Source organism: Podarcis raffonei, chromosome 6, assembly GCF_027172205.1.
Source record: "Podarcis raffonei isolate rPodRaf1 chromosome 6, rPodRaf1.pri, whole genome shotgun sequence".
Lineage (NCBI taxonomy): Eukaryota > Metazoa > Chordata > Lepidosauria > Squamata > Lacertidae > Podarcis > Podarcis raffonei.
In genome coordinates, this window is record NC_070607.1 from 87,186,424 (window position 1) to 87,211,006 (window position 24,583).

Genomic DNA, 24,583 nt, shown 5'->3' on the forward strand with positions numbered 1-24,583 from the left:
AGAGAAAACATGCCCCCCCTCAGGCAGGGTGGAAGGAGAAAGAGCTTGCCCATGCGAAGACCACCTGGTGGAAACCCTTATGGTTCTCAATTGTAAACTGTATGCTGATTTCCATCAGCAATTTCTTGATCAACTCTGTATCCCCAAATGGAAACCAGAGTTGGAGGTCACACATTTTCTATTACTGGGGAATGATCAGGAGCTCACCAAGTTAGTGGCTAAATATCTCTATTTGGTTTTTTGTCGTCGAAATACACTGCAGACGTCTGATCTCCCTGGAGACCTAGAGATGTGACGATAGACTGCTCTGCCTCCTTTCTTTTAGCAAATGTTTTGTGCCACTGGGGAAGTGGTAATTCTGCATTGATTTGTTTTGGATGTTTGTATGTGATGCCAATAAAAGGTTTGCTGCTGCTGCTGCTGCTATCCCACAAGTGGAGATTTAGGATCAGAGCTTTCCTTCCCAGGTTGATGAGCCCCATCAGCCCTGAAAGAGTACTGCTAAAAGGCTTTATCTGCAGTCCACCAGCAGTTTGCACAGCTTATCCTGCTCTGCTCTGGTACCCATCTGACCACAGGTCAGCCTTCCCCATAAAGGGCACCCTCTAGATATTCTCAGATGTCAAGCTCCATGCAATCCCAGCATGCATGGCCAAGGATGATGGGAAATGCAGTTGATCGGCATTTGGAGCACAACCACATTGAGGAAGGCTGCTCAGTGTGGCTCCAGTGGGGGCCTCCTCCATGGCATGCAGCCATTAATGCCCTTTTGTGGTTTTATTTCCAGCAGCAGGAAGTGAAGTAGATGAGCCAGCCTTGAAATCCCCTCCACCCACTGTCTTGAAGAATTATGTAATTGTTGGTTCCTCCCAACTCTCAGGACAAGCTGCTCCCTTCCAGCCCTCAGGCCAGAAAATCTCCGAGCCCCACCTCAGAGGGCAGCACACAACGCCAAATGGCTCCCCTCACCTTGGTGCCGTCCACCTGCCTTTACCTCCCAGCCGAGTCATCGAGGAACTTCACAGAGCTTTGGCCACCAAACACCGGCAGGATAGGTAAGATGCTGGAAGGTTACAGGACACGGCAGGGGCATCCATTTCCACTTCTCAACTTTCCAAGGGCTAGTCCTGCTCAGAGTTGACCCATTGACATTCATGGACATGGCCACCTTCGCTTCATTTATTCCAGTGAGTCTACTCCAAGTAGCTTCGTTGGCTGTGGGGAAAGTGTGGATTTTGAAGGCTAGCTGCATTTTGATACGTGTATTATTATTGTTGTTGTTGTTGTTGTTGTTGTTATTATTATTATTATTAATTATTTCTATACCGCCCTGCATCCCCAGGTCTCAGGGTGGTTCACAAGATAAAACCACATTACCTGGGTTATGAAGGTGCCCTAAAGACGTTAAAGCAAAGATTATGGGATAATGCATGCAGTCTGTAGTCCGCTGGCAGTAGGAGTACAATATGGGCATGTCTTTAAGTTAACATCTTACATTAAAAACCTGACAGTACCAAATTATCGAAGGCTTTTCACCAAAGCCAGACTAAATGTCTTTCCTTCTGCAGTGTTGGATGGCAGGTTGAGAGGAGTTCCCTACCAGGACAGACTTTGCTCGTGTGCTCAAGACATCGATTCCATAAAACATATTTTGTTGCACTGTGCAAAATATGAGCAAGCCAGGGCTGAACTGATATTACCCTTGCTGGTACCTTTCCCAGGAAAATCAGAGGCTCACTATGTCAGGTTCCTACTAGAAGACCGTACAAACGCTAGAACATTAGCAGTTGCAAAGTTTTTATCAGTGGTTGCAAGAACCAATGATCCCTATATTCTGAACAAAATGCTTGTTTAACCTGGAGGTAGGCTGTATGAATTGTGTATTGCTTTGTAATGATTTGTTGGGTCTCTGGACCGTAATAAAGATTGATGATGCTGAAGATAAAACCACAAGATAAAAACATAAAATACATAATAAAAACAAGAACATTTTAAAAGGGTATTGGATGTCAATCATCCAAAGGCCTGGTTAAGGAAGAACATTTTTGCCTGACGCCTAAAGGTGTATAATGAAGGCAGCAGACGAGCCTCTCCAGGGAGAGCATTCCACAAATGGGGAGCCACTGCAGAAAAGGCCCCTTCTTGTGTTGCTACCCTCTGGACCTCTCACGGAGGGGGCACACAAAGAAGGGCCTCAGAAGATGATCTCAAGCTCCAGGTACGTTCCTATGGAGAGATGTAGTCCTTGAGGTTCTGCAGTCCTGAGCTGCTTAAGGCTTTATAGGTCAAAACTTTGCATTGAGCCTGGAAATTAATTGGCAGCCAGTGCAGTCAGGCCAGGATCAGTGTAATATGCTCAAACCATCTTGCCCTGGTGATCAACCTGGCTGCTGACTTCTGCATGACCTGAAGTTTCTGAACAGTCTGTTCAGAGGCAGCCCTGAAGTTCAGGAAGTACAAAGTGGGTACATTCACGTTAAAAAGTGAACCAAAGTGCTCTTCCATCCTTACGGTGAATCCACCCTGGACCTCACTATGGACCTTTCCCATTTGCAGAGAACATATTTGTATTACTGGGTTCTGATAGCCTCGGGACCATAACAAAGGCTGATCTAAATGCTTACCAAATGGCAGGCCATTTCTTATGATGGAAGAGAAGGTGCACATCACCATGCATTTGATGCCATGCACCATGTGGGATTCTCTGTATGGAGGCCTGTATTTGCAGAGACCTGAATGGTGCACTACTGCCCCAGGAGGACTGGGTGCAAATTGGTCTATTATGCTTGAAAAGATGGATGTATTTTGTCCATGCCAAAGAGTATTATAGATGTATGGTGGAAGGGATGGGCAGGAATGGAACCCATTCCTGGTAAATGTCCAAAAAGGCCACAATTTATTCAGGGTTAATAATGATGTGCTTCCCTTGCATACTTTTTAAATCTTTCATAAAGCACCCAATTGCCCAAGTGGAGATGTTTCTTTTGAACTCTAGTCTTCCACTAAAAACACACACACTGCCTTCTTTGGAAAGGTCAACCCGGCACCCCACATTAACATATTTCAAAACAAGGTGTCAGTCACTGCCCTCTTGTGCCTTCCCCTTGTGACAGATATTGAGTTCTTGACATGGTAATCCCACCGCAGCTCCTTCACAACCCTCTGCAGAGCAAAGCGCTCGAGGCAACAAGCTTGAGACATTGATTCCCTTCCTGTGGTGCTAAGTCTGGGGGGGCGGGCAGGGGAAACAACAACCCCAAAACAAATCTGTGTTATCTGCATTTCAACCCCCAGCTTTCAGGGAAGAGAAAACAAAGGTTCTCCCAAGAAGCGAATGGACATCCGCCCATCCAGAACGTGCAGCGTTGATCACAGCAAAGAGAAGGAAAGTTTGGTGAGCTACAACAGCGACCCAGAGAACAAGCGGAATTCCGTCAAGGAGTCGGATGAGAACAAAGAGAACCTGATCATGAACTCTGAAATCAAGGACGACTCTGTTTTCTATCAGGATGAAGAGGTTTTGAATGACTCCATCATTTCTGGTAAGCAAAGTCACCTTGTGAGCCTTTACGAGAAATTCTCAAGGACAGGTCCACTGGTTTTGTTCCTTTTTTACATGTACATTACGTTGTTGCTCAAGGTTGTGAGGGAAATATTGGCCTCCTTTTCAAATCTGCCATTCCTTCTCTCTGCCTACCCATCTCCATCCGTTAGCTTCTGCCCCATTCTATTAGAGTCTTTGTAACGCCATGCTGTTCTTCTGCATCTCACCCTTCATTTCAGACTTTGATGCCTGGCTCACCTTCACCCTTCTGGGACAATATTTCCCAGTTTGCTCCTTAGGTTCCTTGGAAGCCACCTTCTACTAAATCAGACTGCAGCTCTCTGTGGCTTCAGGCAGAGGACATTCCCGGCCCTACCTGGAGATGCCAGATTGAACCCGTGCCATTCTTTGTACAGCGCAGGTGCTCTCCTATTGATGCTCTTCCCTTGGTGATTCCAGTGCCCAAGTTGATCATTCCTGCAGCAGAATGCACCTCACTTAGGAACTGCCGCTTTTGCCCAGCAGCAGATCCAAGAAGGGCATTTCATTGACCATCTCCCCCTGACAACTCTCTCTCTCTCTCTCTCCACCTGTGTTTTGGTGCCTCTGCTCCGACTCTTCTTGTAACTTGCACCGCTGAGTAATGCAGCCTCACATTCATCGTGACTTCTGCTAAGGTCCTTTGTTAAAGAACAAATGTGGGAGGTTAAGATGATACTTTAACTAGCTTGTGGGGGTTATTTTTTAAAACAAAACAAAACAACAACAACAACACATAAGGAAAAACACACACACAAACCACCCAAATGCAAAACACCACCAAACTTTGTATCAGCAGAGATTTAGAATTGAAACTAAAGCTAGGCTGAACTTTTAGCCCACCTTTCTTTGACCATTTGCAGGGAGGCAGGGGTAAGAAATTGACCACCCAAAATTGATGGGGGAGGGGCAATTTCCCCTAAGGTTTTTCAGGTCGGGTTGGTTTATTTAAGTTTCAGGTGGTGAGGTAGCTGAGGTGATGTTGTGCTTTGCTCTCTAATTTTAAAAAAACAACAGTGCATGTGGTCCCCATTTGGCTTTCTCTCTCCAGCTCCGGAACCAGAGGAAGTTGTGCATTTTTGTGCAGATACAGGGACACGCAGAATACAAACCTGACAGATTTTATGTGGTCTGAGACTGAAACGCATTTGGGAGATTGCAGAGGACAAATGAGAGCAGAATTCGGGCCCACCATCAGTTAAAATGGCAGGTTTAAAATGCATTTACAGTGCAGTCCTAAACAGGTTTCTGCAGAAATTTGTTTCTTTAGATTCAATGATAATCTAGGATTTAGGGTTATATATACAAAGTCAGACCTCTAATCCATCCAGCTCAGGGCTAGGTAGAGACTGGCAGCCCTCCTTACCTGGAGATGACAAGAGATTGAAGCTAGGGCCCCTCTGTGCACAACCCAGATGTTCTGCTAGTGAGCCACAGCCCTTCTTCTTGAGCCTAGTAGCCTGAGTAAAATTGTTCACCTTCCCTAATCTACCCAATTCACAAAGCCCTCCAGAGAAGAAGAGCCATATCTCCATCCTTTCCCCTCCTTCCCTCCCCAACCAAGCATCACTGAGAGTATTAAAAACACCCCCCCCCCCAACAAGTTGACACTCTCAACTATTGCAGATTTTACACTAATCTGGACTGGCCAGCTAAACCAGGTGAAGGTGGCCGATGGATTTCAAACTCTTGGTGGGTTAGGGACTTCCCCTGCTTGCAAAGACAGGCTCTGGTGAATTGAGGAGACCCAACAATGAGTCTAATGGTCAAGAAAGCAGTTTCTGTACATGCTGTTGAGGGAAGTGGGGTGTGTGTGTGTGATGAAGCTCATCCACCTGGGAAGGTAGTCCATCTAGGAGAAGGGAAACTCTGATCTTAACCCCTTGCTGCCTTGTGGCGATACTCATTCGTGAGAAAGGCTTCAGAAGTAAATCCCAAGGAAAAATTCATACCCACTGCCTTGTGAGACATCTTTGGGAATAGGAAAGGCTATGGAGTAAATCCTACACAAATCCAGAGGGGAGACCCTAAGACGGTTGAATGGATCTTGTATGCCTCCTTCCAGCAACTCCAGCAGTCAAGCTGGTGCCGCACATATTGCTCTGCTTTCCTTTGAGCTACATCAGTGAGGCTGAGAGGAGGGTCGGGTCTTGTCATCTGGGCAGCCCAGGACCTCTATACACTCTGCCCAGGCTTGCGTCCTGGAGAGGTCACTTTGGTTCTGCTAACACAACAAAAGCAACGCAGGAGGCAGCAGTTATCTCTGCAAGCACAGCAGGCACTGTGATTCTCCAGCAGTTTGACATTACCCCAGGAGGCCCACTCCATTGTCTTTTGAGAAAGATGGCTGCCAGCACCACTAACCATTTCTGGAGCTTTTACTGTAACCATTCCAGCTGCTATCACTTTTCCTTTAATGTAAACACCTATCATTATCTAAGCCCTGACCTTTCATCTTCCATCCTCCCAGTCATTATTATAACCCTCTTCAACTGTCAGCTGTCACTTCCTGACTGACAACTCCATTTTCCCCTTGCAGTATTCTAAAATGACTTTTCACCACTGATTGCAGGACTGTTACTTCTGGTAATCACTCTGGAACAAGATGTTAAGCTCTAGGACTTAACCCCAGAATATTCTCTTTCCCTCCCTCCCTCCCTCCCATTCCACCCACCATGTCTCCAAATGCCCCTCTGATATTTCAGAAGAACCCAGGCTCCAGGTCTTGATCTGAGCACCTCTATAGGCATCCCTAGCTAGGTCCCGACATATCTTAAGAAGACACATGCTAATCGGCGAACAATTCTGAACTGTGAACAAATCTGCTTACTGTTTGTGGATATTCCGTGAACCCCTGCAAAATTGTGGTATGTGGAAGTGGGTGTTGTGTAGATGAGAAGAGTTTTAATTAAACGGTAAATGTGAATAATCTACTAGACTTCCTTCTCATAGAACACTTGGCAGGCCTCATGGTGATTATCACAGCTAAGAGGCCTAGGAATTCATTAATTAAACCAAAGGGGCGAGAAAGAAGATTACGATATCCCCACAGGGCCCTAGACAGATCACAGCCTTCCCTGCGCATGTTTGTTCTCTGTGCAAGATGCACTTTTCATTCTGGACACTGGGTGGTGCAGCATTCATTGGAGATTGGTTGAAAAAACACACCTTTAACTGACATTTCAACAGGTGGGGCAATGATGCTGGAGCCTTCATGTGGTGTGCTGCCCAGATCTTCCTTGGGAGGAATATCTTAGCATCTTTGTTTCTTGAATTTAAATTCCTCCCTTCCTCTCCAGGGAGCCCAGGGTGGTGAACAGAGATGCAATTTGAAAACAAAGCAAAAGCATTCAGCTACTTCTCTGTTTTATTTTTCAAAAAAGAATGGAGGGCTGCATACAGTGTTTGAGTAAACGTATTCATAGAATTGTGGAGTTGAAAGGGACCAGCCCCTGCAATACAGGAATCCTGCCCATAGCTGTCCCTAGGTGGGCTCGAACCAACAACCTTCTGGTTAACAACACTGACCTGTTGCACCATTAGTATTATTATTTAAACAGACACACAATTCAATACATGTAAAAGTTTTGTAGGTTTGGAAATAAGCTACAATAGCCACAATTTCCTCTTTATTAGCCACAGTTCAGTTAACCATAGTTAAACCTGATCATCCAAACCCAGCCCTGTGACTTAACTATAGTTTATAAACCATGGTTAGAACATGCTAGTTAACCAAGGTGTGTTGTTGGTTTATAAACCTTGGTTAGCTTTAACCATAGCTTGCAATTATATGTGAACATGGACTTCCTCCTTAGCTATAGTTACAGACTATTACTACCCAAATGTTACAGAGCCAGAATTCAATAGTGTGGCAGTGAGGGAAATTGTGCTGTAATGTAGCAATCCAAAGTTTGAGTGATTGTCTGCAAGATGCCTCAGCATCAACCATTATCTATGGCTTAGCATTATGTGTGAACAGGGCTTATGTGTTGCTGCAACAGTGAATATGTCCCTTTGCATAGATTTTTTTCCCCAGATACAGGCAGCATTAACATTTGGAAAATGGAACCACATGGGTGGATCAATCACATGAGGCTCTTCCCACTCAGGAAGAAGAGAGAGGAGATCTCAATGGTGTACTGAAAATGCTTTATTTGACCCAACAAATTTCACATTTTGTGACTCCTCTCCAGTTATATCTTATTAAGTTTCAACATTTTTGAAATATACAACCATAGCACAATCTTGTCTTTTCTCTTATTTTTGTCAACTTCCCACCCCTTTCCCCATCAAGTTGTTTCCCCCCTCCCTCTCCCTGCTGCACCCAATCTTCTATCTATTTCTACCTATCAAATCATAACTGCAATATTATAATTGCATTTTTCGACTCCTCTCCAGGACCGACTGTTGGAGTAAAATTAAATACAATGCATGCGACAAAGCATTGATAAGACTTTTGTAACTGTTCACATGAGCTCATTTTATTTGCTAAATGGCTTATACAAAGCTTTACTGAAGAGTAGACACAAGAAATGCAGAAATGGATTGGGCCAAGTAAAAAATTATCACCACACATGGTTGCACTGGTTTCCTCCTTGCTGTTCCCCGCTTGGTCCTTCCTGTTCAGTCACTGCCCTCCTTCGAAGGGAAGGCCCCACGTTCTGCTCGCAGACGATCCCTGCCGATCTTGCACTTCTGATTCATGAGAAAAACCTGATCCAATAAGTGATGTCCCTTTGCCTATTTTAGCAACAGCCTGTCTGACACGTTCTCGTTCTTCTTCTATGTATGCTCCAGGTACTTTGCCAAGAAAATGCAAAAAAGAGTTGCTGGCAGTGAAGTTGCGGAACAGGCCAAGCAAACAGGAGCTGGAAGATAGGAACATTTTCCCCAGGAGGACCGACGAAGAGAGACAAGAGATCCGGCAGCAAATTGAAATGAAACTTTCCAAGTAAGTCCTGTAGAGCGTAAAGCCCTGTTCAGGCTTCCATGCTTCCATGTTTACCAGTATGGGAGTAAGGAAAATAGGGATGTACCTAGAAGCTCCACCCACCTCCTACTCTTCATGTAAAGAGCAGGACCATTTGTAACAATGGGACTTTCCTGTGTACAGCTGCACACACAAAGGATGCACACACTCAACTCAAATCCTGCACAATTTGGGTTCCAGGTTGTGAGGAAAGGCAGCAGCTCTGTGGTCAAGCATGTGTCTTGCACACAGAAGGTTGCAGGTTCACTCTCCAGGTAAGGCTTGGAGAGACCCATGGATTGAACCCTTGAGAGTGACTGCCAATCAGTGTGGACAACACTGACTGGACAGACCATTGGTCTGACTCAGTATAAGGAAGCCTTCCTGTGCACAGCTGTACATGTAAAGGATCAAGTGGTCATGTTATTCCCTACTCCCATTGTGACAAAGACGGGAGCATTAATGCCTGAACTTCCAACTGTTTACCTTGCCTTGGTGTATTACACAAGCCTTTTGTCTGATTCCTGTTGTACACCAAACATTATCGGCAGTCATAAACCTGGTCATGGGGCCATCATTTCCCTTGAGTTCAAATGTCAGGACTGCAGGTTTGTGGATGGGACCAGACCCCCAAAACTCACAGATGAAACGGAATGGTCTCCCAGCCTCCCTACCCTCATTGCTTCTTATTCCAGAATTGAAGCAGAATCGGAGGGGTTGAGGGCAGTTGAACTACCTGATTTTGAGTTTGAACTTTCTGAGTTCCAAATCTTTAAAGTGTGTTAAGAATTCGGGATTTGGAAATCGAAACCTTATTTCTTGAGGGGGCTCGGAACTGCTGTCAGGCCTAGCCTTTGACACAGGAAGGTTGAAACTTGGTTGTGTGAAGAGTGCCAAGGCCCAAGAAGTCTAGACTGGTGATTCATGCACAGTCAAAGCTGAAGTAAGGAACAGATTGCAAGCCCACTCCAGAATTACTTCACAATGGGGCATTCAATGGGCAACATCCAGCTATGGAACTCACCAACCAGAACCAAATTTTGTAGGTGTCTGGGTTAGGAGTTGGAACAGGTTATAGCTGTAGTATAACTACAAGAACCCAGTTTAAATGCTACTATAGTGTTTAATGTTAGCTTTGGCGTCTTTATCCTGCAACTGAAATACTTTGAAACGGTATAGTGGCATAAACTCTCATGCTTCTTAATGCACTCTCTACCACTTTAGAGCTGGGTCTGAGTTGTTGGCTAGCTGCTGTCTTGGGCCACATCCTGATGCTGGATCCACTAAGCCCTACCACATGTCCTAGGTGGAATATTTGGGTGCTCAGATACTTTTCTCCCCAGACTCTACTGTTGTTGATATGGGGTGTGAGGTGAGGGAGACCTGGGATGGTGCTAGCCTCCTTCATTGGTCATCAGAGTCACTCTCGGAGGTGCCTGTGGTTTGGTCCACAATGGTTTGTGTTTCACAGCTTTCAAATATCAAGAGGAAGGTGGGACAGCTATGGACCTTATAAATGCATGAATGGGGGGGGGCATACTGTATCATATGTACTGTCTGATAAAAAGGCAAAGTCCACGTATGGGATCATTTGGAACGAATGTGAAAACAAACCTGCCAACAGCATGTCTTTGTGCAATATCATGTCTTTATACATACCTAAGAAGCCTTATGGAGCAGAAGAGGGAGGGCGGGAAGCTGCTCTATAAAATCAGAAGAGGTAGAAACTTAAGGGACAGATGCAAAGCTTGTTAGAAGAGATTGGGCTCTCTATGGCAGTATGAAGGCAGCCTTCTACCTTTTGCAGTTTGGTAACTTTTGGAGCACTCAGTCTTTTTCTAAACCCACCGTCTCCCTGCATACATCACTGGCTCCCTGTAGCTGCAACAACTCAATCATTTCGTCTCCTCCTCAACTCTGTTTGGGTATCATTCATGCCTGCACACTGTGAGTCACCTTGCTTTGGAGCAGGGTTACTGCTGAACCAAATCTTAGTTGAGAGGTAGCCAACATGGTGCCCATTGGATATTGTTAGACTCCAGCTCCCATCTGACCCAGCCAGATCAGGTTAGATAGGCTAGGCTAGGCTAGGCTAGATTAGGCAAGGCTAGGCATGGCACTGCTTCACTCAGCTGGAGTCTGGGACAACAAATCACAATACACAATAAAAATCCATTAAAATGAAACAAATATGCTAAAGGTGGCCAATGGTTAAGGATGACAGGCGTTGTTGTCCAACATCATCTAGAGGGCAGCACGTTGACTGCCCCTTATTTAAGGTTTAATCTGAAGCTGCATGAGGCCATCGCCTTGGTGAAGCTAAGCAAGTCTGGGTTGAACCAGTGCCCTGGTGAGTGACTACCTGGAAGCCACATGTACAGAACCTTGGGTTCCATAATGGAAGAAAGGCAGGATAAGAATGAATATTTAGATGGCAGATGAAGGTGATGGACTATATGAGCTTGGCAGAGATGACGAGCAGAATCCGAGACCAGGGAAGAGAAGCGGCGGAAGAAGAATGGAAAAAGTTCAAGGATTATCTAAAGAAATACTATAAAATTGGTGACAGTTAGAATGATGTTGGATTAAAACAAATGGTTACTATCAGTAATGGTTACGACAAAGAGAATAAGGGTGATTAGCATAAATTTATAACAAAATAAGGTAAGATTTCGCTGAATAACTGTAAGAACTTGGAATACAGAAACGGGAAGTAAGAGAAGGTCGAGGAAGTAAGGTTTAGAAATTGGGTTATGAAATGGTACTTGTTTTATGTTTCATTATTGTTGAATGTTTGTTCATGTATGTTTTGTTTCTGTTATATAAAAAATTGTTTAATAAAAATATTATAAAAAAAAAGAATGAATATTTAGAGGCTATTCAGAGAATATTAGCAGCAAAGATTTGAAAAGGAGCATTTGAGGAGAAGTTCGGGGACCGAAATGTATCTCAGCTGCAAACCATCTTCTCCCTATAGCTTCTTAAAAAGGAAGGTTGCAGGATGTGGCGTTGGGAGGACTCTACTGATCTCCTTGTATGCACAGGTGGGGTATTTCACCTGCTATTTCCCCATGTGCTTCAGAGACAAGGTGGCAGGGGAAGAACTTGCATAGCGTGAAGAAATTGATCATTTGTTTTGCAGCTATGAAATGTTCTCAATGGATCTAAATTAGGGTTTTTCACACATGAAAGTACTTCACTTGGCGTTATCACACCTGTTGATAAGCAGTTGGTTATGTGAACCCGCCTTCCCTGAAAACTGGTCTCTCTGAGATTATGTCAGGTGTCATAAAACTCCATCTGTTCAATATGCGGCTGCTTCACACATGCAAAGCATCACTTGGGTTTCAAGCATGTGTGTCTGGCATCACCCTGATAATTGTGTGGGTGTGCCCAAGAAGTACTCACTCTCCAGAAAACTGGTCCCACACAGAAAGTGCAGGAAAGTACTTCACCTGAAGATGATAGCTGAGCTTGTTCTCCACCTGTTTCAAGCTGTTTAGGTGTTGTGAATTTAGGTCACATTTCTACTATGGTAAAGGTGGACGCTCTGGAGAAAGAAAAATGGGGGTCAGAACTAGGGATGGGGAAATGTACAAAAATGCACGCACTTGAGTAAAAAGGTAAAAATGAGTATATCGGTGGAAATAGCATCCAAAAATTGCATTGTATGAGGAGAAATTGCTTTGCAAAAAACGAGCGATTTTGGCAAAATTGCAAATAAATTTATGAGAAGTTTGCACTAAAATGCTGCTGAACTCTCCTGAAGACTTTTTTAAAAATCATAGTCTCATGTGGAAATAAGGAGAACTGAATTAAGGGCTGAGGAATAAGAAACTGGGGGAAACCAAAATGGACAGATTCACCCACCCTTGGTTGGAAATAAGAGATTCTGTGTTGAGGATTCCCTAAAGCACATGCGTTGAAGAATAGAGGGAGCAAAATCTCATCAGAATGGCATGGAAGAGGTACAACTGTGGCACTTGGCTTGGATGCCTTGAATACAGACTCAAGTGACTCTTGAAAAATGGACTCAGAACTATGATTGCACTTGTTCTCAGTGGCCAGTGACTTGGTTTCAGTCTTCCAGCTGGCAGAAGGTTTATATAAAATTATGAATCGTTTGCACAGCATGAATAAGCTGTATGTTCCCATTCTAATGGTTGCTAACCCAGTCCCAACAAAGCAATGCGTTGATTCTAAACTTGTATTTAAGCCATCTGTAATGCCGTCTGCTGTGTCGATCTAATTTTAACACACTTCTAATTTCTTCAGTGTGCTATTTTTTTAAAATAAAAATAAAAATAAGCAGGAGCTTTGCCTAATATGGACTTAAGGGGAATTAGTGATGGGTGAGCCCTCCCCACAACTCAGTTTGAAATAGGCCTACTTCAGAAGAGTTAATCTAGGCTTCACTCCAATCAGCTCATTTCAACTCTGCTCCCATTTGAGCTACTGTCCCATTGAACTTAAGAACATTAGAAGAGCCTTGCTTGGTCAGGCAAGGGCCCATCTCATCCACCATCGTGTTCTCATTACGGCCAGCCAGATGCCTATGGAAAGACCACAAGAAGGACCTTAGTACAAAAATTCCGTCCCCACTCATGAAATTCAGCAACAGAGATTCAGAGGCCTACTGTTTCTGACAGTGCAGGTCATTGCATTCCAGTAATGTCATGGGGAACAAGACCCTCAAATCCCTACTACGATCTCCATTTCTTGAACTACTTGAAGGGAGCAGCTGTGGAAAGGTCATAGAATCATAGAATTGTAGAGTTGGAAGGGACCCAAGGATCGTCTAATCCAGCCGGTATGGTATAGTGGTTAAGAGCAGTGGACTCGTAATCTGGTGAATCGGGTTCGCGTCTCCGCTCCTCCACCTGCAGCTGCTGGGTGACCTTGGGCTAGTCACACTTCTCCGAAGTCTCTCAGCCCCACTCACCTCACAAAGTGTTTGTTGTGGGGGAGGAAGGGAAAGGAGAATGTTAGCCGCTTTGAGACTCCTTCAAGTAGTGATAAAGCGGGATATCAAATCCAAACTCCTCCTCCTCCTCCTCCTCCTCCTCCTCCTCCTCCTCCTCCTCCTCTTCTTCTTCTTCTTATTCTTGGTTGCAAAGGCCTCAGACTTGATGCCTGTCTCCCATACCCTCCAACATTCCTAAGATGAAAATAGAGGCATTTCTCATTCCCCCTCCCAACTGACCCTCCTTGCCCCCCCCCCTTTATATGTCCTCCCACCCACAGAGCATTTTCTATCAGAAGAAGGGCAAGTGCCACCACTGCCACACCAATGGGACACAGAACACACAACCTCTGCTGACCTGAGAAAACCCATTCTAGTCTTTGGTAGATTTACAAAAAAAGAAGAAGAAAGTACACACTTTGAGGGTATGGTCTCTTCCTTCGCTGCATCTAGGAAAGCATTTGAGATTTAATTTGCAAAGCTTCCCAGATCAATCTGTTGAGTTAGGAGATACTGGGAATTTCCTTTCCTATGGTTTACCAGTAGCAGTGGAGGAGCAACCAGGCCTTAAGCCCAAAGTCTCCACTGCTGCAAACTCTCCTCACCTCTGGTCTATTCACCCCCCTTGACAGGGTATCAGGAGATTGCGAATGTCTGATGTTTTACAAATTTTTTATATGTGCTGTAAGCCGCCTTGAGTAGCTGGGGAAACCCAGCCAGATGGGTGGGGTATAAATGATATTATCGTTATCATTATCATCATTATTGTTGTTGTTGTTGTTAAAAATGGGCAGTAGGGCTTATGGTGAAGGAGATAAAAGAGAAATGTTCTGAGACCAACAAGAATTGACCTACTTGCCATTAGATCTAGGGCAGGGTAGTCAACATGATGTCCTCCACATGCTGTTTGTCTCCAGCTCCCATCAACCACAGCCAACATATCACACAGTCATGCCCAACAGCATCCTGCAGGCACTGTATTGGCTATCCCTATTCTAATGTTCTTTTATTAGAATAAGGGAGATTGAGCATTTACACAAACTTTCTTTGCCATCTTTGCTTCAGCTTGTAAAATATCATTCTGCTTAGTTGTTTCGTAGTCCTTAGAATGAACATGTGCTGAGTTCATTCTTATTATTCTGAGCGCAATCTGATCTATGTTGCTTTTCTCTCTCTCAGCCTTGATGTTGGGCTCTTCATATGTAGATTCCCTTCTGGTTCCGTGGGGGTGGGGAAAGTAATTATCACCTTCATTTGTTTATGACAATATATCTGCTTGGGTGAAATTTAGATATAATGGCTATAAATGAAATAGAAGTCCTGTACATCTCAGCATCGTGGGGAAGAGTGTCACCAGGCGACCCGTGTTGTGTGCCTGCTCTGCTTGCTGTCTAAGTAGTGATTCTGAACAGGCAACTTCAAGACCCTTCCTGCTCTGCTTATGTCAGATTCTTTGTAGAATCATATCACTGCAAAGTTGGAAGGGACCCTGAGGATCATCTAATCCAACCCCCTGCAAGGCAGCTGTCCCGTACAGGGACCGAACCTGCAAACTTGGTGTTGTCAACACCGTGCTCTAACTAGCGGATTTGGGCAGGACAGAGGGCTGACTTCTGTAAAGTAGAATGCATGGCTACCTTGATTTAGACACTCAGGAAAATCAGAAAAGAAAAGTGCTTCCTGATCTGCACTACTTTAGGCTCTTATGCATGGGGAATGGAGAGGGTGCAGACAGGGAGACAATCACATTTTTGGCTTCCCTGCTCATAAAATATCCAGCACATTAGGCTTAGTTCCACCTTCGCACAGCTGCTCTTCCAGTGTTTGTGTTCAAGTGCTAGAGCAGCCAGCCTCTGATTTAAGGACTGCAGCTCAGTGCTAGAGCATCTGCTTTCCATGCACAAGGTCCCAGGTCCAATAGGGATGGGAGAGATGCCGGTCTGCAACCCTGAAGAGCCACTGCCAGTCAGAGCTAGATGGGCCAATGATCTGGCTCAGTCTAAGGCAACTTCCTATGTATGGGACTGTGTTCTACATTTAGAGAAGTCCTGTGTTAGCCAAGTGTAAAGGACTCAGCTGTGCAGCTCTTCCTATGCCGGGAAAACAAAATATTCCTAGGGGGCGGGGAATCACTTTCTGAACTGCTCATTAAAACACAAAGCTAAATTTGGATAAATTTTCAAACATGAATATTTTAGCCACGGCTTGTTGGGGGGAAAGAAATCTATGTTGAGGGCCTCCTACGCATTGGCTCGTAGAACAGTAAGAAACTAATTGCAGAAATCCAGCCCTCACTCCTGTTTATTAAATATTGAAAGTGTGAATCGTCTCTCAAAGAAATATCTCAAAGAAATATCTTAGTTAGTGGGACGCGGGTGGCGCTGTAGTCTAAACCACTGAGCCTCTTGGGCTTGTCAATAAGAAGGTCGGTGGTTCGAATCCCTGCGACGGGGTCAGCTCTCGTTGCTCGGTCCCTGCTCCTGCCAACCTAGCAGTTCGAAAGCATGTCAAAGTGCCAGTAGATAAATAGATACCACTCCGGCAGGAAGGTAAACAGTGTTTCCGTGGGCTGCTCTGGTGTCGGTGTTCCGTTGCACCAGAAGTGGCTTAGTCATGCTGGCCACATGACCCGGAAAAACTGTGGACAAACGCCAGCTCCATCGGCCTGTAAAGCGAGATGAGCACCGCAACCCCAGAGTCGTCCGCGACTGGACTTAACTGTCAGGGGTCTTTTACTGTTTCCTTTACCTTTAATTCTTAGTTGTTGAGAAATGCTAATGAGCTAGTAAAGGTTGAGGATCCTCAAAGCATTCGCCATTCCTGCCCCACAAAACAGTACCTTACTGTAACTAAACTGAAAAATGTTCTGCTGTGGTTCAGTAGGGCGTCCCAGTTGTCACCGTTGCTTCTCTGCTGGGAGAAAAGTTTTGTTTCCACCCTGCTGTTCTAGTTCTCTCTTAGAAAGGTAAAGGACATGGGTGACACTGTGGTCTAAACCACTGAGCCTCTTGGGCTTGCCGATCAGAAGGTTGGCAGTTTGAATCCGCACAATGGGGTGAGCTCCCGTCGCTCTGTCCCAGCTCCTGCCAACCTAGCTGTTCGAAAGCACACCAGTGCAAGTAGATAAATAGGTACCACTGTGGTGGGGAGTTAAATGGCATTTCCGTTAGCTCTGGTTTCCGTCATGGTGTTCCATTGTGCCAGAAGCGGTTTAGTCATGCTGGCCACATGACCTGGAAAGCTGTCTGTGGACAAACACCAGCTCCCTCAACCTGAAAGCGAGATGAGTTGCCTTTGACTGGACATAACCATCCAGGGGTCCTTTACCTTATCTCTGAGAAGTATGTCTAATTGCAGCCTTGAAAGTGCCACACAGGATGGTTAACAAGGGATCACATAGATTTCAGACCTATGGGAAAAAATCACTCCCTTTCCCTGGCTTATTCACGTCCACCCCCCCCCCGAATGTGGAATCCGGGAGGCGGGGAGACTAGAGCTACAGCCCCATAGTAGACAGAAGAGTAAGCATCATGAGTAATGTTTCCTATCCCTCCAAATCATCCGAAACTATTCTCATCTCTACAGCCAGGAAGATGCCAAGCTGTCTCCCCTGCTGAGCTCTTGGTGGCCCTTCATGTTGGGGGAGATGTTTACGAGATGAGATGGAGAGGAGCAGGGTTTCTGAGGTGCTTTTCGTTCCCTCTGCAACGTCACCCCGTCTGAACCACCCCAAGCACTAACTGATAATAAGAGATTGCGCTCATTACTCTTCTTTCCAAAGGGCTGTTTGCTTGACATATGTTTTATGGTGTTATCATAAGATGATATCCTGTCCTTTTACAATGAAAGAAGATAAGCTTGCCCATGCTGGAACAGTGTATCACAGGGATAGGTTTGATAAGCAATAGCTCAGCCATCTGTTGCATATTTGTTTCTGTAAGTTCTCGCTTGTCTTTCGGGCAGAATTTTCAGAGTGTTTTGCAGTTAGGTTGGAGGACTCTTGAGAAGCTCAGTGAGCTGAGTTCCCCCAAATTCCACCTTCTCCCTCCTTTTCTTCGCAAGATAAAGCAACATGTGTGTGTGAGTAGCGACAATGTGAGGATTCTCCCATTTCAAATCTTGAGCTTTATAAGAATGTGAAAAAGTTGTCTTTCTCGTTCAGCAAGATGCAACTGGATGCCCCTGGAAGTTCAAAAACAAGGCTTCAGCATGATCATAGAATCACAGAATTGTAGAGTTGGGAGGAACCACAAGGGTCATCTAGTTCAACCCCCTGCAATGCGGGAATCTTTTGCAGAATGTGGGGCTCGAACCCAGACCCTGAGATTAAGAATCCCATGCTCTACTGTCTGAGCTATCTTGAAGTCATTCTCTTGAGTGTACCAAGTCAAGACTGTACCAATTCTTGGCAGTACCAAGAATTCAGAGATGTGAGAGTCGTTTGGAGGAAAAGAAGCGGCGGAAGAAGAATGGAAAAAGTTTAAGGACTATTTAAAGAAATATTACAAAATCAATGACAGTTAGAATGATGTTGGACTAAAGTAAATGGTTACTATCAGTAATGGTTAAGACAAGGAGAATAAAGATGATTAGCTTAAATTTACAGTAAAATAAGGGAAGATTTGCTGAACAATTGATTAGAATTTGGAATACAGAAACGGGAGGCATGAGGAAGTCGAAGAAGAAAGGTTTAAGAAATTAGGACATGAAATGGTACTTGTTTCTTGTTTTGTTTTTTGTCCATTGTTTGTTTATGTATGTTTTGTTTGTATGAATATAAAAATTGCTTAATAAAAATATTATATAAAAAAAAAAGAGAGTCGTTTGGATGAGAAGTGGACAATTTTTTATTATTTTTATTTTTAATAAGATAAATAACCTCTGTGTAGCGCTTCTGTTTTCTTATCTTGGTAAGTCACTGCAGCCAGGCCTGTTCTCCATGAACGTCTAATACTTTAAAACAAACATAGATCTGATCTATAGTGACCAAGGTCTCGTCTTCTGGCACTGAACTTGAGTTGGGTGAAGTGTGCTTTCTTTGGTCTGCCCTGAACTTGCCCTGAACATGGAAAGAGTGCTGTGGCTCAGTGGTAGAGCAGCCGCTTTGCATGCAAAAGGTCCTGGGTTCAAATCCTGGGTAGGGGTGGGAGTGTCCCCTGCCCAAAACCCTGGAGAGCTGCTACCAGTCAGTGTAGACAATACTGAACTAGATGGATCAATGGTTGTGACTCAGTAGAAGATATAAGGTCATGCCTTGTGCTCCTATGTTGTCATTTTATTTGGTGACCTCAGGTTCTAGTACTAAGCAAGAGGAAGACCAAATTCCCTCAATCCATTCTCTGCCCCTGGATCATAATTTTATGGTTATGAACCAAGGTGCAAATGTCTCATGGAACTGACTTTGGGAGATGAAGCCAGACTTACCTTTGGTGACTTTGGGTCCAGAGTATTTATTCTCCCCTACAGATATATGTAGCAATAAGGGCATGTCCTTCTTCCCTGATTTAATAGGCGTATCAAGAAAATTACCCCCATTCACCAGCCCCACATCATCTCTAGATAAAGTCCTATTAAATTAAATTATTTCTCTAAATTAATAATCCTATCCAGTAACCCAGAATTTTAATTTGTATTGTTGTTGTTTTTTAAAAAAGGAAGTTTGGTGATTTTATCTGCACAGTTGTGTTTACATATATTTGTACTCTGTCTTCAAATTGCTATGAGTTGGTGCTTTTCATTTAATTTGGTCATTTCATTTGTTAGGTTGTATATATGTTTGCACTGTTGTATCCAGGTTGCAATGGCCAATGACTGATGCGTAGAAATACATGAGTAACCTGGATCACACACACACACCCATTTCAATTTCCCCTGAACTCATTGCATACCAAGAAACAGTTGGGGCATCTAAAAAAGATTCAGCAGCACCCCAGTTCACCTTTTCCTTGATTCCTTGTTACAGTATGTCTGAACCTGGAAAATGAATGTCTGGTGTGCTTTGATGGGGCATTCCAGCTGATATGGGCGTCCAGTTCTGACAGTACTGTCCTCTTTTGAATCACTGCTTCTCTAAGGCATGTCTTCAATCTGTTAGTCTGGCTGGCTGGCTCTTCTGGTTAATTGCTCAGGTCATCATTTCCCTTTGCCCCCAAGTTTTGCTCAATCTTATATGTTTGATCCAAGGGAAGAGAAAGGCTCCTCAAACCCAAGGCATTTTGGTTCCAGAGGTGAAATGTCCCACTGTTGCCCCTACAATAGGTGGGCATGAGGCTCTGCAAGGGCTTCAGCTCAAGGGAAAGCCCTTGCAAAGCCTCACTGTCAGGTGTAGGAAGCGGAAATGAGTTGTTCTGCCTTCTAGAGGTAAGGCTCTGCAAGGGCTTTTCCTTAAGGGGCAGCCCTTGCAAAGCCTCGCCACCCTGTTGGGTGGGAGGATGGGAGATTCAACAAGGGCTTCTCCTTCAGGAGGAATTCCAGCAAACTTTGCTACTGGCTCTATCCAACCCTAAGGGTAGAGAGAGACCAGTGGCAAAGCAGAGCAGCAGAATGCCCCACTCTCCAGAGAGTGAGCTGGTGGCAGAAGCAGTGGGGTGGTAGGGCACCACCTCTTGTGTTTCCACAGCCTGAGGCAGCTGCTTCATCCTACCTCATCTGTGGGCCGGCTCTGAGTGCAGTTCTTGGCCGTGAATCTGCTGCTGGGCAATGAGGTGAAGGCATTCCACAGGTGGTTAGCAAGCAGTTTTTCAGGCATGGGAAAATGTATCCCCAAACCCAGAAAGTGGGGATTTTCTTTTCATGCTGGGGGCCACATTCCCTTCTGAGCAATCTTCTGAGAGCCACATGTCCTGGAGGGCAGGGCCAAAGGCCAAAGTGGCTGGAGCAACAGAGATAACGTTTACTTTGTGCATTTGGCTGCTTTCAACACATGCTCCCACACCCCTCTCTTGTAGGGATGGATTTAGATGCTAGGAGGCGATATATTGTTATTAACTTTCTTTGCTCATGTTAGTGAGATCAGAAGAATACCATCCTTTGCAGCTTAAATTTGGAAGCTAAAACAAGGTTGATTTAACTTTCTAGAAACGATAATCCAGGATGCTGGATTTTCCCAGTATTGCCCCTTTTCTCACCTGTAAAAACAACAATCACACCTGATTTTTACATAACCCTATGTCCCATCCTAGTTATTTCACGGCTATCACAGGACCACAAATTGCACCTGCCAGAGCAAGTCAACTTTTGAAGAAAATGCAGGAGAAGAATCTCTCCATGTAGGAATGCATGGAAGTGAAAATTGAGCGTAGGTGGGTAGAAAGTTGCCATTTCACAAACTGTGGTGGAGGATTATAAAACTCCCAGTGAGGTAAGTTGTGAAACCAGGAGGGAACTTCTACAGATGGCTGGTAAGGCATTCTGTGCTATGCCATGTTCAGAAGCCATGCTGCTTTGGTTAACGTCGTGCATGGGAAAAATGGGAGCCAAGATGGTAGTCACAGTGTGAGATTATTGGAATGTTGCAAATATGTAGGGGATATTAGCTATCTTGCCGAGAATCTGTATTAGCTGTACGCATGCACTTGCCTTCAGGATCCCTCAGCTGCTGGAAGATGAAATAAGTCTGATAGGGAAATAAAAACTCCTAACCATGCAAGAAAGAGAATGGAAGGCCCATTACCACCTGGGGGGGCACCAGTTCCTGCCTGCTGTGTAACGTAACAAGAAGGCCCTGAACAGAGGGACAGACTTAAGGGAGCATGTGTAAATCATAGTTAAGAACGGCTTAAACCCAGTGGTCCAGATTCAGCATTCTGTAACCACCAGTGCAAGGGCCATTGCACAAGCATAATGGTTGTACAATATGAAATTCAGTGAAATGGTTGCACTAGTGCAACTAGTTGTGCAACAGGAAGAATCAGGGCTACAGCAGTTTGTTGTGCAACCATCCACAAGAACCCTGCTGGCTTCCTGCACCTTCTCTTATGCAAGCCATTCCACTAGTACAACCAGCACATTGCTTAGTGCTTAGACTTTTACACATTGCTTGGCCTTTAGCTTGGTGCTTCATAGAATTCTCCCCTATATTCCTCAGTTTCAGCTCTATGCAGAAAACCTCGCTTATCCCACATTCCAGCCCTATTTTACCACTGACTGGGCAATTAGGGCCATGCCATATGTGACCTTCGCAGCGTCTTTCTGCTCTTGGGTGTCCAATAGCATTGAATCGACTAAAATATGCTCATGCCAAAAAATCATCTTAAAATGGGATTCACTTCCCGGTGCTCGCAAAAAACCCACACAAAATGAAGCTAGCAGTTTCAGCTCGGCTTTAGTACCAATAAGGCAAGTCAGTTTTAAGATACATCATCATCCCTTAAATATTTGATTGCCTGTGTAAAAAAACTGAGCTCCTGATACTGCTTCTAAGACACGCAACATGCTTCAGGGTGGAGACCCTCCTTGTTGAAGCAAGAATTTTTAAAAAATGCTTCTATGACTAAGCCACTTAAATAAAATAAACTTGGTAAGTGTGGCTATATTTCAAGACTCGCTTCTGTGCATGACTCTTGAAGACGCCCTCATTTTTACATGATGTATAGAGTAAGCGCAAGCGATTCGGGAGGGGGCAAACATCCGTGACACAGCCCCATGCCTAGGTTCGGTCCCCAGGATCTCCCTAGAAAGACCTCTGCCTGAATCTCTGGACAGAAGTGAGCTAGAGGGACCAAGAGTCTGATTTCTCTAAGGCAGCTTCCTATGTTCAACAGAGGTCTTTAAACAGGGTGGACTACCCATCAAAGTCACCTAGGACGGTGCCATGCTGCCACCACTTTGCTGCAGTGTGTCAGGTACTGGCTGGATGAAGAGGAGTGGTGGACACTGGGGGAATGTTTAGGGATGCGGGGGACGATATATTGTCTAAGATATCCTATCCCAACTTGTCTTTACAAGTTCAACAAAATCAGCAGAGTTAACATTCCCCCTTTTTTAAACACACGCACAGCAGATACCTTGCTCAGACTTGTTAGAGTCTCTGTGAATATTTCCTGGTATTTTCCCCATTTAATCCCTCCTAAAATAAGATGCTACACAGTCTTCCGTAAAGTATAAAACGTTTGCTCACAAGTAATCATCTGTTCACACAGAGGTTCCCAGAAGGCAGACTTAACAAGGTTAGGACATAGTTTAAATGTGGTGACTATCTCCTTAGGAGAGAAAGCCCCCTTTTCTTCTCTTGGCCTGGAGCCAAGGGTGCATTTTAGTAGTGCTGTTGTTAAGATGGCATTGATAGAGACAAGATGGACGCCAGCCTGTGGCTCTGGTTCTTTCTTACTTCAGGAGAGGCCATGCCCATCTCAAGTTACACATCTCAAGTTTTGTCTCAGTCCTGGAAAGCAGGAAGTTCCAGCTGGAGGACTGAGACAACCTTCATGTCTACTCTAGCAATGTTGCGGCGCTCACTGTGGGAGAGACATGGTGGCTTGGGTGCACGCAGGCTCCGTGCTGCCCAAACGTTCCGCCCGCTGCCTCCCCCCAGCTGTAGGGTGGCTGAGTGGGAGGAGGCAGGCAGACTCCGGAGGCCCCACGGTGCGCCCCACCCCTATGGGCAGCTCGCCCTGTCCCTGGGCACACTGCCCAGGTGTCTGGCTGCTTCCTCCACTGCTGCCTGGATACTTGTGGTGGGAAACTGGACACACTCCTGAGGAGGGGAAGGGCTGGGAAGTACCAGAGGCTAGGAGTCTGGGGGATGATGAAGAGGAGGAAACAGGCAGGTGCCCCAGCACAGGGCAGAGACAGGAAACAGGCAGCTCCACCACAGAGCCACCCTGATAGCTTCTCTGCTGATAGCCTGCAAGTCCCTCCCCCTCTAATAATAATAATAATAATAATAATAATAAATAATTATTTATGCCCCGCCCATCTGGCTGAGTTTCCCCAGCCACTCTGGGCAGCTTCCAACAGAATATTAAAATACAATAATTAAACAGAAGAAGGAATCTGTTGCATGCCACAGAGCAGAGAGCCAGGCAGAAACAGAGAGGCTCCTTTGGGGCTCGCTGGGGACAGAGAGAGGGGCCTGACACAGAGGGGTAGGGAGTGGCGGGGGAGTTATAAGCCAGTCCAGGCAGCTGCTTCATCTAGACAAGAACAACCCTTAGAAGTCTCTGTGCTCAGTGGCGGAGCTTCATGCTCCGGCACCGGGGGTGGAGACCAGGCAGGAGCGTGGCTGGCACACGTCCCAGGGGCATGGCATGCCACCCCACCGGGATCATGGTGCCGGGTGCGAAGCCATCCCACCACCCCCTCTTCCTCTGCCAGTGTCTGTGCGTTCTCTGTTCTGCTTCCGTAGTAAAAAACACACACCTAACTGTAAGTTACCCAGTGTTTCACTGTCTTTCTCTGATCTGTGAACAACCTGTTCTCCTTGTCAGCTCCCTGACACAGTGGTTGGAATCCTGTTTAAAGTTAGTGAAAAGTCTGCACACCTGTTGTGTGAAAGTGTTTAGACCCAGGAAGACTGGCCAACCTGATTTACCAGCTACTACTGCCTTCCCAGAAACCCAAAGCCGTATGTCTCTATGTCCCGAAAATGTAGGCGGGAGGGTGAGAAGGTGGGAAGTATCTGGCAGGCCAGCCAGTGAGGCGGGTGAGAATAAATCCGGTAGGGAGTGTCTGCGGATGAGCATGGCACGTTCTCTAATAACACAATATGCCCAGTGACACACAGATTCCCATTGACTTTCAGGACTCAGCAGGTTCCGTTCATTTTGTGAAACAGAAGGTGCTGAGATTACCCCACACCAGCGGAACTGAAGAGCACATGCTGCCGAAAGCATGCCTCATCCATCCAAAATAGAGCCGGGCTATTTAAAGCCCTCTTAATCAATACGCATATCACAGAAGGGAGAAATGTTGACAGAACAAAAGGTAGCCACATGCTCTAGAGAAACTATCTTTCCCAAGTGGGGGAAGTCCTTGTCTGTATTTACCGTATTTTTCGCTCTATAAGATGCGCCAGACCACAAGACGCACCTAGTTTTTGGAGGAGGAAAACAAGAAAAAAAATATTCTG

The 24,583-nt window shown here is 45.2% G+C and overlaps 1 protein-coding gene across 4 annotated transcripts in view; it reads left to right on the plus strand.

Annotated features, from left to right (window-relative positions):
- PHACTR3 (phosphatase and actin regulator 3) overlaps positions 1-24,583 on the plus strand; it is a 207,507-nt gene that overhangs the window by 124,241 nt on the left and 58,683 nt on the right. For all 4 annotated transcript variants that reach the window (XM_053394402.1, XM_053394404.1, XM_053394403.1 and 1 more), the window contains 3 exons: positions 881-1,055; positions 3,295-3,542; positions 8,381-8,534. In XM_053394402.1, coding sequence (XP_053250377.1) covers positions 881-1,055; positions 3,295-3,542; positions 8,381-8,534 — 577 coding nt within the window. The remainder of the gene's footprint in view (positions 1-880; positions 1,056-3,294; positions 3,543-8,380; positions 8,535-24,583) is intronic.